The sequence below is a fragment of the Mauremys mutica genome, chromosome 1 (assembly GCF_020497125.1).
Source record: "Mauremys mutica isolate MM-2020 ecotype Southern chromosome 1, ASM2049712v1, whole genome shotgun sequence".
NCBI classification, from domain to species: domain Eukaryota; kingdom Metazoa; phylum Chordata; order Testudines; family Geoemydidae; genus Mauremys; species Mauremys mutica.
This window is the reverse complement of record NC_059072.1, coordinates 349059157-349074607: the sequence shown is the minus strand read 5'-3', so window position 1 is coordinate 349074607 and position 15451 is coordinate 349059157. Positions and strand designations below refer to the sequence as shown.

General features: G+C 46.9%; 1 protein-coding gene across 2 annotated transcripts in view; it reads left to right on the top strand.

Annotated features, from left to right (window-relative positions):
• Window positions 1–15451, top strand: part of MYO7A (myosin VIIA) — a 157317-nt gene that overhangs the window by 128545 nt on the left and 13321 nt on the right. For both annotated transcript variants that reach the window (XM_045021244.1, XM_045021255.1), the window contains 10 exons: window positions 1835–2005; window positions 4510–4627; window positions 5223–5349; window positions 6723–6892; window positions 7465–7655; window positions 8263–8387; window positions 9100–9257; window positions 10731–10884; window positions 11662–11817; window positions 12939–13044. In XM_045021244.1, the coding sequence (XP_044877179.1) occupies window positions 1835–2005; window positions 4510–4627; window positions 5223–5349; window positions 6723–6892; window positions 7465–7655; window positions 8263–8387; window positions 9100–9257; window positions 10731–10884; window positions 11662–11817; window positions 12939–13044 (1476 nt within the window). The remainder of the gene's footprint in view (window positions 1–1834; window positions 2006–4509; window positions 4628–5222; window positions 5350–6722; window positions 6893–7464; window positions 7656–8262; window positions 8388–9099; window positions 9258–10730; window positions 10885–11661; window positions 11818–12938; window positions 13045–15451) is intronic.

Genomic DNA, 15451 nt, shown 5'->3' with positions numbered 1-15451 from the left:
AGCACCATGAACTTCATACATTAAGAGCCAAATTTCACCCCCGAAGAAACTCACAGATAACTCTCATCGAAGTCAAAGGAGCCGACTTACAAACAGAGGAAATCAATGGGAACTGCCCCTGAGTATCAGAAATCAGTGGGAGCTGCACATGAGCATCCCAAGGCAAAGTTTGGCCCCTTGGCTTAAGTGACTAGTGATTCTGACTACCTCAGTGTTCGGGTTCCCAACCTGGGAGACCTTAAAGATGACTGATTTGCAGAGAACCAGGTGCTTAGCACTTCTGAAAACCAAGCCCCTTCGAGGTATGTCTACTTAGGCGCCCAAAAATTGTGGAACCCAAAAGTACTTGTTACTTTGAAAATATAGGTCCTAATCCTCAAACGGAGTTAGGGACCTAAATACCACTGAGAATCTGGGAAGGATCTGGGCCTGGGCATTTTGTCCTCCTTGTTTTTAAAGTATCCATGGACTTCATCCAACATATCTATCTTCTGTTCTGTCTGCTTCTACCCCTTCTTCTCCTGACCTCCACATGAGATTTCTACTGTGTGTCTATAAAGTGCCCAATCACCATGGTGTCTAGTTTATCTTCTTGTATCTCTGCCTCATTGACTCTCCATCTCAAATCTTATCTGTAGTCCTATCCTTTGCCTATATCTCTTGCTCCCAGCCTCCACTTCTGTAGCTATATCATGTCTCTGTAAAATACTTTGGGACACAGTACAAAATAAAGGTGTATTGCATTCAGGTATCTGTTCTTCAGCAATTTGCCCGATTTATGAAGAAAGAGGTGGGTTTGCTCCTTAAGTGCAAGAGATGTGCTGAGACACAATTGATTTATACTCCCTAAGCCTTGTCTACACTAATAGAATTACCCATTGCTGACTACAGGTATCAGAAAAGGGTGCCATTGAACCAGTGCTGAACAGGATTGAACTGCAAGTGTAGACCAGGACAGAGTTGTTCATGGTGCTCAAACCTGCTCAGGTTTTAACCATAGTTCCTTCCGGGCACTCTGCTGAACGCAGTTTGCCCTCAGCTAGACTTGGGCCTATACAATGTTCAGTATTGGTTCAGCTTTAAACCTTCCTACCACCAGTTGCCAGCAACAGGTCACTTTGCCAGTGTAGACACAGCTCTGGAGTAAACATGGCCATAGCATCCAATGAGATGTTAGCTGCATTCAGGTGACTCCTCTGGTATGAGAGGTAATTTCGTGCACCTCAGTGCTCAACAATGGATGCTGAACCTGCTTAATCAAAAAGAGATGATGCCATCAGGTGAACTAAAGTGCTAGAGCCTTTGGTAAGCAAAATTCAGAAGGGAATTTTCTCTACTATCCCATTATCCATTCATCTGCAATTCATTTAATAGTTGCAGCTATCACTGCTAGGTGCATGAGACCCAGTCTTTCTCCCAGTTGAATGCAGGTGGGGTCCATAGAAAGGAGAGGTATTTAAGGAAGTATTTGTGTGATGTTTTATTCATTTAGGAGTTAGTCACTTAGGGCACGTCTTCACTGGCTCTCCCAGCGCTCTAAAAAACCCACCTCCATGAGGGGCATAGCTCCCAGCACTGGTGCACTGTCTACATTGGCACGTTATGGTGCTGACACTTGCAGCGCTCAGGGAGGTGTTTTTTCACACCTCTGAGCGAGAAAGTTGCAGCGCTGTAAAGTGCCACTGTTTAGAGCCTGATCCAAAGTCCATTGATACCTGTGAAATCCCATTAAAATTCAATCAGTCTGTGTCAGCAAAGGGTTAATTGAGCTCAAGGAGAAGGGAGGTTAAAGTGACTCCCTCCTTGTAGTTTCTTTAGTTGTTGGTTCCTACAGGAAGAAGACTTGGCAGAACTGGCTTCCCAGCAGTACTATGTAGACTATGGGGCGGCGATGGTGCTGGAGCGACTCCTGAACTTAATCCCCTCCTACATTCCCGACAGAGAGATCACTGCTTCGAAAACAGTGGAGAAATGGGCTCAGCTCATTATAGCTGCACATAAAAAGGTAGGTGTTGGCTCTCGCAAGGCTCTGTGCGTGTTAAACAGCCAGCAGGTTTGCCTGTGTCAGCCTGTGGGGGTTCGGTCTGAGCCCCGACTCAGGCTGAGACAGAAATGGATGTTTCCCCCAGAGATCGATTTAGAGCAAGGGGCAAAGACCAGTGTAGCCGTTCTTGATGCCGGTTGGGTCACAAGTGAAGGAGAGAGAGACTTCAGTGGTGGCACCGGGATTTGAAGCAGTTACTGGATGGCAGGAAGATATCGCAGACAGACTTATTTTTAAGGCTAAGACTCTAACGCTGGGGATTTCCCCTTAAATCATGGGACTCTGATATGGTGGCGTTACGGCCGTGCCTAGAGGCACCGGTCACGATAGAGGCCCCAAAGTTCAGGGCACTGTACAAACACAGGGGCCACCTTAACACCCAGCGACGTCCTGAATGGAGCCTGGTCCAAGGGTGAGGAGCACGTCTCCTCTACACAGCCCAGCCAGGTGTTTCCTCAGAGATCCATTCCTGCTGGATTTCTCGCTGTGGAGGAGGGCAGAGCAGAGACTCCATTCATGACAACAGATTTTGAGATAAAACACCATGGGCCTGTGTCATGAATATAAAGGGAAGGGTGACCACCTTTCTGCATACAGTGCTATAGGAGCAGCAAAGAGTCTTGTGGCACCTTATAGACTAACAGACATATAGGAGCATGAGCTTTCGTGGGTGCTATAGGGTTCCTCCTGGCCAGAGGCACAAAATCCTCTTACCTGTAAAGGGTTAAGAAGCTCAAGTAACCTAGCAGACACCTGACCAAAAGGACCAATAAGGGGACAAGATACTTTCAAATCTGGGGGTGTAGGGGGGGGGGAAAAGGCTTTGTCTGTCTGTTCTGTGTGCTTGCCGGAGACAGATCAAGAAAGCAAGCAATCCAGTTGCATTAGTATTAGTAAGTATTTAGCAAGGAAATGCGTTAGTTACTTTTATTTTGGCTTGTGTTTTCACTTGTAGGAAGTTAACTACCCTGCCCTGCCCTCAGGCAGAGACAAAAATCTCCAGAGACAAAAATCTCCAGCTGCTCACAGCTTAAAAAAAATTTCTTTTGTTACAAGAACCTGACACCTTTGTCTCTAGGCCAAGAGAGATAAGATCACTATCTGCCCTCAGCTCCTGCTTTCCCCAAGCAGCTTCTTTTAAGAAAAAAAAATTCCTAAGGTTTGTGCTCCTGATTCAAAATGATCTCTGGTTCAAAATGATCCCACCACTCTGCCACCATGTCACTTCAGGGTACAGATGTGGGGACCCGCAAGAAGACCCCCTAAACTTATTTCTACCAGCTTAGGTTAAAACTCCCCAAGGCACAATTTCACTCTTATACCTTGGATTAAGTAACGCTGCCACCACCAAGTGATTTAAACAAACATTTAGAGAGGGCCACTTGGAGCCCTACCTTCCCCAAATATCCCCCCAAGTCCCCACACCCCTTTTCCTGGGCAGGCTTGAGAACAATCCCCGCCCCCCCACAACCCGTACACCGCCTTTCCTGGGGAGGCTTGAGAATAATATCCTCACCAATTGGTACAGGTGAACACAGACCCAAACCCTTGGATCTTAAAACGATGAAAAATCAATCAGGTTCTTAAAAGAAGAATTTTAATTAAAGAAAAGGTAAAAGAATCACCTCTGTAAAATCGGGATGGTAAGTACTTTACAGAATAACAAAAGACTCAAGAACACAGAGGATCCCCCTCTAGGCAAAACCTTAAAGTTACAAAACCAGGCATAAACCTCCCTCTTACACAAAGGAAAACACAAGCCAAAGTAAAAGTAACTAACCCATTTCCTTGCTAAGTACTTACTAATACTAATGGAGTTGGATTTGAAAGCATCTTGTCCCCTTATTGGTCCTTTTGGTCAGGTGTCAGCTAGGTTACTTGAGCTTCGTAACCCTTTACAGGTAAGAGGATTTTGTGCCTCTGGCCAGGAGGGACTCCATAGCACTGTATACAGAAAGGTGGTCACCCTTCCCTTTATATTCATGACAGCCTGATTCTCCTCTCACTTCTTACACCAGTGTGAGCCTCATGAAATTTCCTGGACTTCAGTAGAACTGCTCCTGATTTATACTCCTGGAGAATCAGGCACCATGATTCCCATGGCTTTGTCTCCACCACTGAGTACTGTTCATCTAAGCACAAGGGCTGAAAGTCCTATTGGATCATCTAGACCTTCCCCCGTCCCTTCCAGTGCAGGATCATTCCCTACAGTGTATTCTCCATACCTTTGTCCTGTCCAGTCCTTTAATAACTCAAGTACTGGGGTTTCCACTACTTTCCCTGTGAGTTTTTTAAGCCATTGGCTTCATCCTGATACTGTCGGAGGTCTCATGACTTCAAGATCTTCAGCTGGTGTAAACTGATGTCGCCCCATTGATTTGTTTTTAATTGGCCCATTTCCTGGCTTTAACCTGCATATTGTTGGTTTGTTTTTTCATGCTGGTTTTGGTTTGGTTTCCCTGTAGGGAATTTATACCCAGAAGAGAGCAGACCCCAAAAAAGTCAAGGAAGAAGTGGTGGATTTTGCACGTTTCAAGTGGCCTTTGCTGTTTTCTAGATTCTATGAAGCCTTCAAATTCTCAGGTAACCCCACAGAGAATGTGTTGCCATAGGATGAGCATCCATGAAATAAAAGAGAATCATAGGGTAGGTCCATACTTACCTGCCGGGTCGACGCGGAGAGTTCGAACTCCGAACGCGCTCCCGTCGACTCCAGAACTCCACCACCACGAACAGCGGTGGCGGAGTCGACGGGGGAGCCGCGGAGTTCGATCCCGCGGCGTCTGGACAGGTAGGAAATTCGAACTAAGGTAGTTCGACTTCAGCTACGCTATTTGCGTAGCTGAAGTCGCGTACCTTAGTTCGACCCGCCCCCCGTAGTGTAGACCAGGCCATAGACTCTAGAGATGAACAAGACCTATTGGGTGATCGGGTCCATCCTCCTGAAGTCACAGGATTGCTTTGTACAGCACTCAGTGCAGCCTGGCTATAAATGTCTCAAGCGCTGATGCTTTTACCACGTCCCCAATGAACAAGACAGGGTCTTTCTGGCCTTTATGACTTGATTTGAGAGCTAAAAGCCTGTCCAATTTGTAAACCATTTTTAACCAGCGTTTTAACTTTACAGTCTGATAGTTGCCTGCACATTGATCTATTGTGCATATTGTCTTCAACCCAGGACCCAGCCTGCCCAAGAACGATGTGATTGTAGCTGTGAATTGGACCGGAGTGTACTTTGTGGATGAACAAGAACAAGTCCTCTTAGAACTCTCCTTCCCAGAGATCACGGCTGTCTCAAGCAGTAGGTAAGGAGGAGCAGAATGAGTCAGTCTGACGTAGGCAACCCTAGTTTGATAGTATTGGTCTTAGGGTGACCAGACAGCAAGTGTAAAAAAATTGGGACGGGGGTGGGGGGTAATAGGTGCCTATATAAGAAAAAGCCCCCAAAATCAGAACTGTCCCTATAAAATCGGGACATCTGGTCACCCTGGTTGGTCTTAATCTTTATTAACCAGCATGGTGGTTTCCCTACTAGCAGTTAAAAGAAAGGATAGTAAAAGCATGTGATGTTTTCCACAAGGCAATACTTGGAAGCATCTCCTAGCAGATTTCCTTTACTAAGACAACAGCCATCGGCATGAGTAATTAAAAGCCAGTTTCCGCCCTGGGACATACTTGCAGCTTCCATTAATCAAGCAGGAGCAGCTTCCTCATGTCCAAGGGTAGAATTTGCTCTGTGTTGTGATGTAAAAGATTCAACCCAGAGTCAGAACAGAATGCAGACATAAGGCATGTCTTGGAAGCACATGAAGAGAACTGCATTCTTGCTGAACCTAAATCGAACCTCAAGGCCGTTTCTGAAATGAAGCAGAGACCAGGGTCTGCACCTTGCTTTGTATATTATGGAAAACGTTTTTGATACTCGTGCTAGACTGATTTCTGGTAGGCACCGGCATGTTCTAATTTCTATTATAGGGAAGAGTCAAGGATAAATTTGTCTTATTTACAGACAGAATTAATTCTGCCACACAGTGGTACCTCCCCATAATTTTTAATTTATTATTATTTGTATGGGCCTAGGACCCCTAGTCCTGAAACAGGACCCCATTGTGCTAGGCGCTGTACAGAGACTAAAAAGACAGACCCTGCTCCAAAGAGCTTAACTGTCACATTAGAGCTCCTGGTACAGGTTTGCTCTGCTCTTTCCCCAATTCCCAATCAGCATTCTTCCCTTCTCTTCACCACGCGCTCTCAGACAAAAGCGACCATGCACCAAACCCAGAAAAAGAAAATGACCTCTGGTGTTTGTTATGCAGGAGGGCCGACTAAATGACTGTAATGATCCCTTGTGGCCTGGGAATCTGAGCCAATTTCGCCTTCATGCTAGGACCAAATTTTCAAAACTCTCCACCTGAGTTGTGCCGGCAAAATGTGTGTGTGTGTGTGTGTGTGTCTGGGTCCCAGATGTGCACTTGCCCAGCAGTGTTTGTATATAGAGGGAAGCCCATTTTGACAGTGCTAAATGCATGTTTGTCCTCACGAGTGGCAGTGTGTGTTTACAGCAGGCGCACATGCACATTTTGCAGGAACGATGGAGGTGGCCAGCTGTGAACCTTTTCCCCCAAATCTCCGGGTGACACTGGTTTAATGAATGTGGTTTCTATGATCCCTGTTCTAGAGGTGGAAAGCTCCAAGGGCAGAGTTTCACCTTGGCCACCATTAAAGGGGACGAGTACACCTTCACCTCCAACAATGCAGAGGACATCCGGGACCTTGTTGTCACCTTCCTAGAAGGACTAAGGAAAAGATCAAAGTATGTTGTCACTCTCCAAGACAACCCAAACCCTGGTGAGTAAACTGATCAACCCAAAGGCAAAGAAATCCTCTGGCTTTAGGGCAGGCAATCTTTCATATGTCGCACTGGGAAAGCTGCCAGCTTCTCCTGCAAGAGCAGCACTCATGTATAAAAGCTTTTGTTTAATCAGGATTGGATGTCTCTTTTGGAAAATATATCCTCTAGCTCAACCAGAAGTTATGGGCTTGCTGCAGGGATTTCTGGGTGAAATTCTCTGGTTGGTGTTCTGCAGGCAGTGAGATTAGATGAGCACAGTGGTCTCTTCTGACCTTGAAATCAGTGTGTAAGACCTTTGGTTAGGGTGGGATTTTCAAAAGTGCCTGAGAGAGTTGAGCATCCAATTTCTATTGAAAGCCAGTGGGATTTGGGAGCCTAACTCTCCTCATTCCCTTTGAAAATGCCAGCCCAAGCACTTCTGTAAGTGGTATTTGTTCACTGTACACATTTAGCAATCGCCTGTTTTATAGGATCTGATTTCCCAGGGATAGGTGTGTTAGGCAGGCATGTAGACAAGGTAATTACTCCAAAGGATGTTTGGAAATAACAGCGGCCGCTTCCACTGCAGTGGGAGAAGAATCTGGATTCCTCAGCTTCCATAAAGGAGACCTGATTGTTATGGACCAGGACACTGGAGAGCATGTCATGAACTCGGGCTGGGCCAATGGGGTCAATGAAAGGACCAAACAGAGAGGAGATTTCCCAACGGACTGTGTTTACGTCTTGCCGACTGTCACCATGCCGCCTCTGGAGATTGTGGTAAGCTACCCTAAGGGATGGTGCATCTTGGTGCCTGATACAAAAGCCATTGAAGTCAAAAGGAGTTGTTCCATTGTCTTCAAAGATTAGATCAGGCCCTGATGATGATGCAGTGGAAGCAAGAATGACTAAGAGGGTCATTGGGGCAGAGGGGAACCAGATTTCATCTGTCTAGACAACCTATTAGCCTTTCCACTGGGCTTTGAAAACCACCCACTTTGGACCTAAAATATGGCTGAATCTTCTTAGATGTCACTGTGGCTTGAATTTTGAAGGTGATATTTGGGCAGGGGAGATGTGTCTATGCAGCTATGAATGAGAGGGGAAGTGGGTCCATAAGGTACTTTCTCTCTTAGGATGTGGTCCACACTGTTTTGAGATCCCCCTGTGTTAATTACTAAGAAATGCACGAAACTGCGTAGTTCCACTAAGATTGAGTGTTGTTGCTGTTTATTAGTTTGAAGTTAATATTTTGTTGTTTTTTCATTACAGCATGATTTTCTTTCATCTTCAGTCTTTTCATTTTTCATCTGCTTTCCCCCTCTGGACACATCAAAATTCTTTCATCTAAAATACATTGACTAACCATGACTCCTTTATTCTCTAGGCGTTAGTCACAATGACCCCTGACCAGAGGCAAGATGTTATTAGAATGTCCCAACTGGCGATTTCGGACAGTGAAGAAAGAGTGAAGCCATACACCTTGGAAGAGTTCTCTTATGATTATTTTAGGTGAAACTTAAAAAAAAAAATCTCTTCGGCATGCATAAAGGACTTGAGTTCATTTCTAAGGCAGAGCCGAATCCATGGCGGCATTTCAGGATTACTGTAAGAAAGCTTTAGATTTCAGTTTGTCTGGCCCGATAGGACTACAGCTGTGATTTAGGATGTTGCGTTCTGTGTATAAACTGGCAGAACATCAGAAGTCCGATTGTTACATGAAATTTTACGGCCAGCGTTATTCACAAGGTCTGACTAACGTATGGTCCCTTCTGGCCTTGAAGCCTCTGAATCATATGTAGAACGTTACACGGGATCATGGAAATGTAGGGCTGGAAAGGACCTTGAGAAGTCATCAGGTCCACTCCCCTGCACTGAGGCAGGACCAACTAAACCTTAGACTATCCCTGACAGGTGTTTGTCCAACCTGTTCTTTAAAAAACATTAGTCTCTTCTGGTATGGCAAGTCCTGTGTGTTAACTCCAAATAAACTAGAGCCTGGCACCTGTTCTAGGCATCTAGTGGGTTGATCCAGCGATCACTGAAGGCAACAGGGAGACTCCTATTGACCTCAATGGGCGTTGGATTGGACCCTATAAGAGCGCCCTAACGCAGAACTGGGAGCCTTACATTTGGCACCCAAGTTCAGAAGCTGGGCTCCACAGAGCCGTCTCATCCCTCGTAATCTCTCCACGATTCCTCATTGCTTTGTGTTTGCTGGTAGGCCACCTCCGAAGCACACTCTGAGCCGGGTGATGATCACCAAAAATCGAGGGAAAGACAAACTGTGGTGCTACACCCGAGAGCCCATCAAGCAGCCCTTGCTGAAGAAGATCCTGGGCAGCGAGGAGCTGTCCCAGGAAGCCTGCATGGCGTTCATTGATATCCTTCCAGTGCTGTGGAAAGGTTGCCCACAATACATCAAACCGACATAGAGGCCCGGCCCAAGGAGTCGCAGTATGGGCCTGATCCAAGGCCCACTGAAATCAGTGGAAAGACTAACATTGACTTCAGCTGGCTTTAGGTCATGCATCATGAATAAGGCTACGATTATGTCACGGAGCTCAGGGAATCCGTGACTTCCAGAGATCTCCATGACATTTTCTGCCCCGGGGCTGGAACTGTCAGCTGGCAGCCCCACAGCTCTGAGTCACTCCTATCATTGGGCCCCACAGCAACTCCTAGCCTCCGGGCATCTGGGGTCCCCCGGAGCTCCCAGCCCCTGCAGGTGGTGGCGGTCCCCCGGAGCTCCCAGCTGCTGAGGGCGGCAGAGGGACCCCGGAGCTCCCACTTGCTGCTAGCGGCAGGGCTCCTACCCACAGTGGGCAGCAAGGTGACCCCCCACCCCACAGCTGCTCAGCCATGGCGGACGGTGAGGGGATCCCAGAGCTCCCAGCCACTGCGGGGGGACGAGGGGATCCCAAAGCCCCAGCAATAGTGGGTACTGGACCCTCCTCCCTCCCCATTTGTCAGGGATATTTTTAGTAAAAATCACAGACAGGTCACGGGCTTCCGTGAATTTTTGTTTATTGCCTGTGACCTGTCTGTGATTTTTACTAAAAATATTCCTGACAAAATCTGAGCCTTAACCATGGGACTTGGTACAAGTGCTAATGATTAGAGATGGGCCTGAACCAACTCCTGGACTCAAATAACTCTGACCTCTGAGGGCCGGTCAAAACGCATATCCAGATTATGCAGATGACCTGCATCTTTATAAGCTGGCTACACCAAACTCGGACTCAAGCATTATGTGGTAGATAAAGCTCAGATCCTAACATTGCAGTGTGAGCCATTCCTTAAAAATAATAAATGGAAAATAATAAATGGAAAATTTGGTCAAAAAATGGGGGGGGGGGATTTTCAATGAAGCTTTTGTAAATTTTTTCCTGTTTTTTTCCCCAACCAAAATTAAATTCAGAAAATTCATTTCAAACACGCTGCACTAAATAATAATAATTACAATAGAACTAGCAGGATGAGCCTTGTGTAAATGTGTGTAGCTCCATTGACTTCCACAGAGCTCTGCCAGCATACGCCAGCTGAAGATCTGGCCATTAATAATAATAATTCCATGGCACTTACACGGTCTGAAGAAAGGGTTGCACTCATTCTGGGACTACGTGTCCCCCCATCCAAGTCTCTCCAGCCTAAGAAAGCAAGATGACACATAAGATTCTATGATTATGGGTGCCATCCAGAAGGATCCCAAAGCACATTTGAAGATTAACTACACACCTACCACCAAAATGCAGCCACCTCTGGAGTGATGCATAGCAACTCTTTAATTGGGTCGGTATCCGAAGCCATTCCCTAAGCCTCCTCGTTAGTGTATCCTTGACTGCTGCCTTGCACCTGTGCTGAAGTATATGGGTGACTATCCATCCAAAAGAACCCGCTCAGTCAACGAGCTAACAGACCAAATATTTGAAGGTGCCTTGAAAGCTGAACCGTTGAAAGATGAAATCTACTGTCAGATCCTCAAGCAGCTCACTGACAACCACATTAAGTAAGAGTCGTTCTTCCCCGTGTACCCTGCTGTAACTATCCGTGTCGGGTAATGCAGGACTGACTGGGGGGGTCTGCAGAATGAGTAGGCCCAGAAGTCTTCCATTCTCTCTGTCCTCTTTAAAGATTTTTATCATCACTTTATCTACCGTCTCTGTGCTGATGACTCCAGTCTGTCTGGACTTGTTCCTGTCCCTCTGCTTCTGCATTTCCCTCTGGCTCTATGACATCTCCTCCAGGGCAGATGTCTTGCCATCAATTTAAATTTAACAGGATTTACTTTTCCACCTATTCTCTGTTGCTACTGACCCTACCACCATCCTCCCGGTCTCTCAGGCCTATACTCTGGTGTCATCTTTGACTCCTCCCTTTTCCTCTCCCCAGACATCAAGCCCAGGTCCTTATCTGGCGGCTTCCTCCCCCTCAACAATTCCAAGATCCTCTACAGTTGTGCGGTGCTGGTGAATCTTCGCTCTACAGTCCCTGCCCTCTGATGTATATGTAACCCCATTACTAACATTAGTGTCAGTGCTATAAGGCTTGAGATAAGAAGCTTTCAGACCCAAATTCCCATCTGTGCTCAAATCCCTTACTCGACTCTGACAGTGTTGAACAGGGATGGAAGTGGGGTAAATTCCATTGATGGCCACTTTCATGCCCCCCTACGCTGCCAGAGCAGTGTCAAGGGGGCCTTAGTGTAAGTGAGACCCAGACCTTTCTGGTAGATAGTGTTCCTTCGGGGAGTTTGATTTTCCTGTTGTGTATCTGTGTCTTTAAGGTACAGCGAAGAGAAGGGTTGGGAGCTGCTTTGGTTGTGCACAGGCCTTTTCCCTCCCAGCAATGTTCTCCTGCCCCATGTCCAGAGGTTTCTCCAGTCCCGGAAGCATCACCCCCTAGCCACAGATTGCATACAGAGACTACAGAAAGCACTGAGGTATGGTACCAGATTCTGGTAGATGTGATGGTGTGTGTGTGTGCTATTTGCCAGTATTTGCTGGCTGAGGAAGTGGGCAAGTGTTAAGCGTCTCTCTGTCTGTCTACTCCAGTGGACAGGGCTCTGATCTGGAAGTTGGGTGATGTGGGTTCTGTTCCTGTCTCTACCGTGATTGGCTGTCAGACCTTGGGCAAATCCCTTTGGGGGAGGCGTTCACAGGTGTCTAACCCATTGCCTTTCTATGCAAGTTGAAAATTCCCCATGCACCTTTCTGCCCCTCTATTTTCCAGCTGCAAAATGGGAATAACTTTACTTACCTTCCTTAATACGCTTAATAAAGCGCTATGGATGAAAAACCAAGTAGTATTAGTCTGTCTATCCACGCATTCCTAATGTAGCCATCACTGTATCTAGCGGCCAAATAAACACATTCTCCCCCTTCAGACCTCTGCTTAACCCTTGCATCTAGTAAGAGGCCCATAAAATCCTCCATGGCTAGGCTGCTCTGGTGCTATGACAGCTACTTATTATAATAACCATGACTCCCTGGCTGTGACCTTGAGCTCCCTCTCTCTGGTCATTGTAGCCACCTCTTGTCTCTCTTCATACCCTTAGACTATCAGCTCTTTGAGACAGGGACCATTCTTTCATTATATATTTGTACAGCACCTAGCACAATGCAGCCCTGATCCTGCTTATGGCCTCTAGGCGCTACCACAATACAAATAATAAAATAAAACAGGGCAGAAGAATCCTTGCAGTGACTGCCTTGTCTGCTCATATTTCCATGGGCCATTCTGGGGGAAGGTAGGTTGGCTATGAAAACTACAAGATGTATTTGTTCCTGTACCTAACCATAGCAGCAGCCGTGGTAAATCATAGATCTTTCAAACCCTTCTCCGTTGTGTCCTCCTTTTGATTACTGATAGCCAAGCAGGTGAGTTCTTTCCCAGCTCCTATCCTAAAACCATTTTCCATGTAAGAACCCTTTCCATTTTGTGTTGCTCCTGGAGTTTCATTAGGTGCTTATTGAAGATACTATTCTGGTTTTGTAGGGTATAAAAGTATATCAGCAGTGAGTTCTCTAGTGCCATATTCATTGTAAATCTCCTGTCTTATAGGAATGGATCCAGGAAGTATCCTCCCCATCTGGTTGAAGTGGAGGCAATTCAACACAAAACCACCCAAATTTTCCACAAAGTTTACTTCCCCGATGACACTGATGAGGTAAAAGGGAGAAAAAAGATCTGAATTCCAGCAGGAGAGACTTAAGTTTTCTCTAATTAATGCCCAACCTAGGCTAACATCAGTTCTGGCTCCGGCTAGGCTTGCATAAGACCATGGAGTGCAATAGTATGTCACAGATATGGATGCTTAGCTACACGGATCAAAATCAACATGAGTTTGAGTCGTTGCCATTTCAACTCAGTTTTTCAAAACAAAGTTCCTGAGTCTCTTTTCTCTTCCACTGGCAAAGTTAATAGAGGGACACCAGTGTCAATCTGGGAGAGGGGAAGCAGAACCAAAGCCACCTCTAATTATAAAAGGAACAAACCTGATGTGTGAATGTGAAAACATGTAACCTTTCCTCATATAAGTAGGGGTCTACCAAATTTGCATCCATGAAAATCATGTCACAGACTGTGAAATTTGTTCTCCCCCATGAAATCTGGTCTCTGACAGATCTGAAGGCAGAAGGGAAAGCGGCGGCTGCTGGCTGGGCACCCAGCTCTGAAGGCAGTTCTGCTGCCAGCAGCATCGGGGAAGCAAGGATGGCATGGTATGGTATTGACACCCTTACTTCTGTGCTGCTGCTGGCAGTGGCACTGCCATCAGAGCTGCCGCTCTCCCACCACCCAGCTTCAGGCAGAACTGCCACCAGGAGCAGTGCAGAAGTGAGGGTGGCAATACCGCGACCCCTCCTACAATAGGCTTGTGCCCCCATTTTGTGTGGGGGCCCCCAGTTTGAGAAATGCTGTGGAGAAATCGCACATTTTTCATGGATTGGTCACGGCATAAATGGCAAATTTTGTGGATGTGTAACGCATCCACAAAATTTGTTATTTATGCTGTGACCAACCCGTGAAAAATGTGTTTGATTTCTCTGCGATTTAAGTGTCTATCCCATTCCTTCATGGTCTTATCTCAACTAGACTGTCAGCTCTTTGTAGCAGGCAGCACGTCTTTTATTGCCTGCTAAGCACCCTGCATGCTTATGGAGATTAACAGGAATATTTATGCATGAGCAGCTTTGTGTGTGCAGTTCCTGGCACGTGCCATTCTTGCACACTAGCACTTAGTACTGCAGAATGCACACACAATCTTGTTGTGTGGATTTGAACATCTAAACCCTATTGCTGGTGGGTACACGAGATAGAAGGTGATGAATGCACACACAAGTGCGTGCTTGTGTGAAGCTGGGCATGCACAAGGGGAGATCAGGGGGTGCCCCCCTTTGACAAGGTGGCCCCGTCTGTCATGGAGATCTTCGCAGCTGCATTGAGATGTTATCTCTTTAGAACTCTTTCCATGGGCAGGTCTACACTACAGGTGGGATCGACGCTCTTGAGATCGATCTATCGGTGGTCGATTTAGCGGGTCTACTGAAGACCCGCCAAATCGACAGCAGATCGCTCTCCAGTTGACCCCTGTACTCTACCCCCAACGAGCAGACTAAAGTAAGTCGATGGGAGAGTTTCTCCTGTTCACCCCCTTCCCCCCTGCAGTGTAGACCTCGCAGTAACTCAGCCTAAGGTACGTCGACTCCAGCTATGTTATTTACGTAGCTGGAGTTGCATAGCGTAGGTCGACTTACCGCAGTAGAGTAGACATAGTCTAAATGTGTCAAGGGACAAGCCAGACAATGGTTTACAGACACATCTTGGGCAGCCTGAAGGCAGACACTGGGGGGACTTGAATGTTAGGTGGGTTAGCCACCCGAGGAACCCGTGATGATCTGCCCTGTAAAGGCTGCATGATCAGCTGGGTTACGGGCACAGCAGTGGCGTGACACTCTGAATGCCATCAGGTCCCAGGGGCAGCCTGTTCTATTTAAAAGGACAGCCAGCAGCATGGAGTCATACCACCCCCGAACAGCGAGAGGCAGGTGTGCCCTGCAGGGGTAGAATCATGTCTGCACGCCTGGGGCGTCTCAGTTCTCTGCATAGGCCCAGTGTAGCATTTCTCCCTTCCTCTTACTGCATAAGGTAGCTGCATTTCCTCCCCCCTGAGAACCAACAGCAGCTGCAAAAAAATCTGTCCTGTGCAGATTTGGGCCACTTTCCACTGATTTGGGGGAGGGAGGGGTCTCGATTGTAGGGTCAATGCAGTGGGCTTGATTCACACGCATGCAGAGCACCCACAACTCCAGCTGAAGTTATTGGGAGATGTTAGTAGCTCGGCACCTCTGAAGGTCAGGAGCCAAAGTGGCTCAAGGGGGGGCCCGCAAATCAGTGATCACTGGTAAAAAGTGAGCGTGAGGAAAGGCAGGAATGCCCTGAGTCTCTGAGGCCCCAGAAGCATAAGCCGAGCACTGACTGCTGCTCAGAATAAAGAGAGAAGAACTGGAACCTGCTGATGAAGTAGGAAGACCTTAGGCATTGCCTTTCTCCCCTTGAACAATGGCAGTGGTACG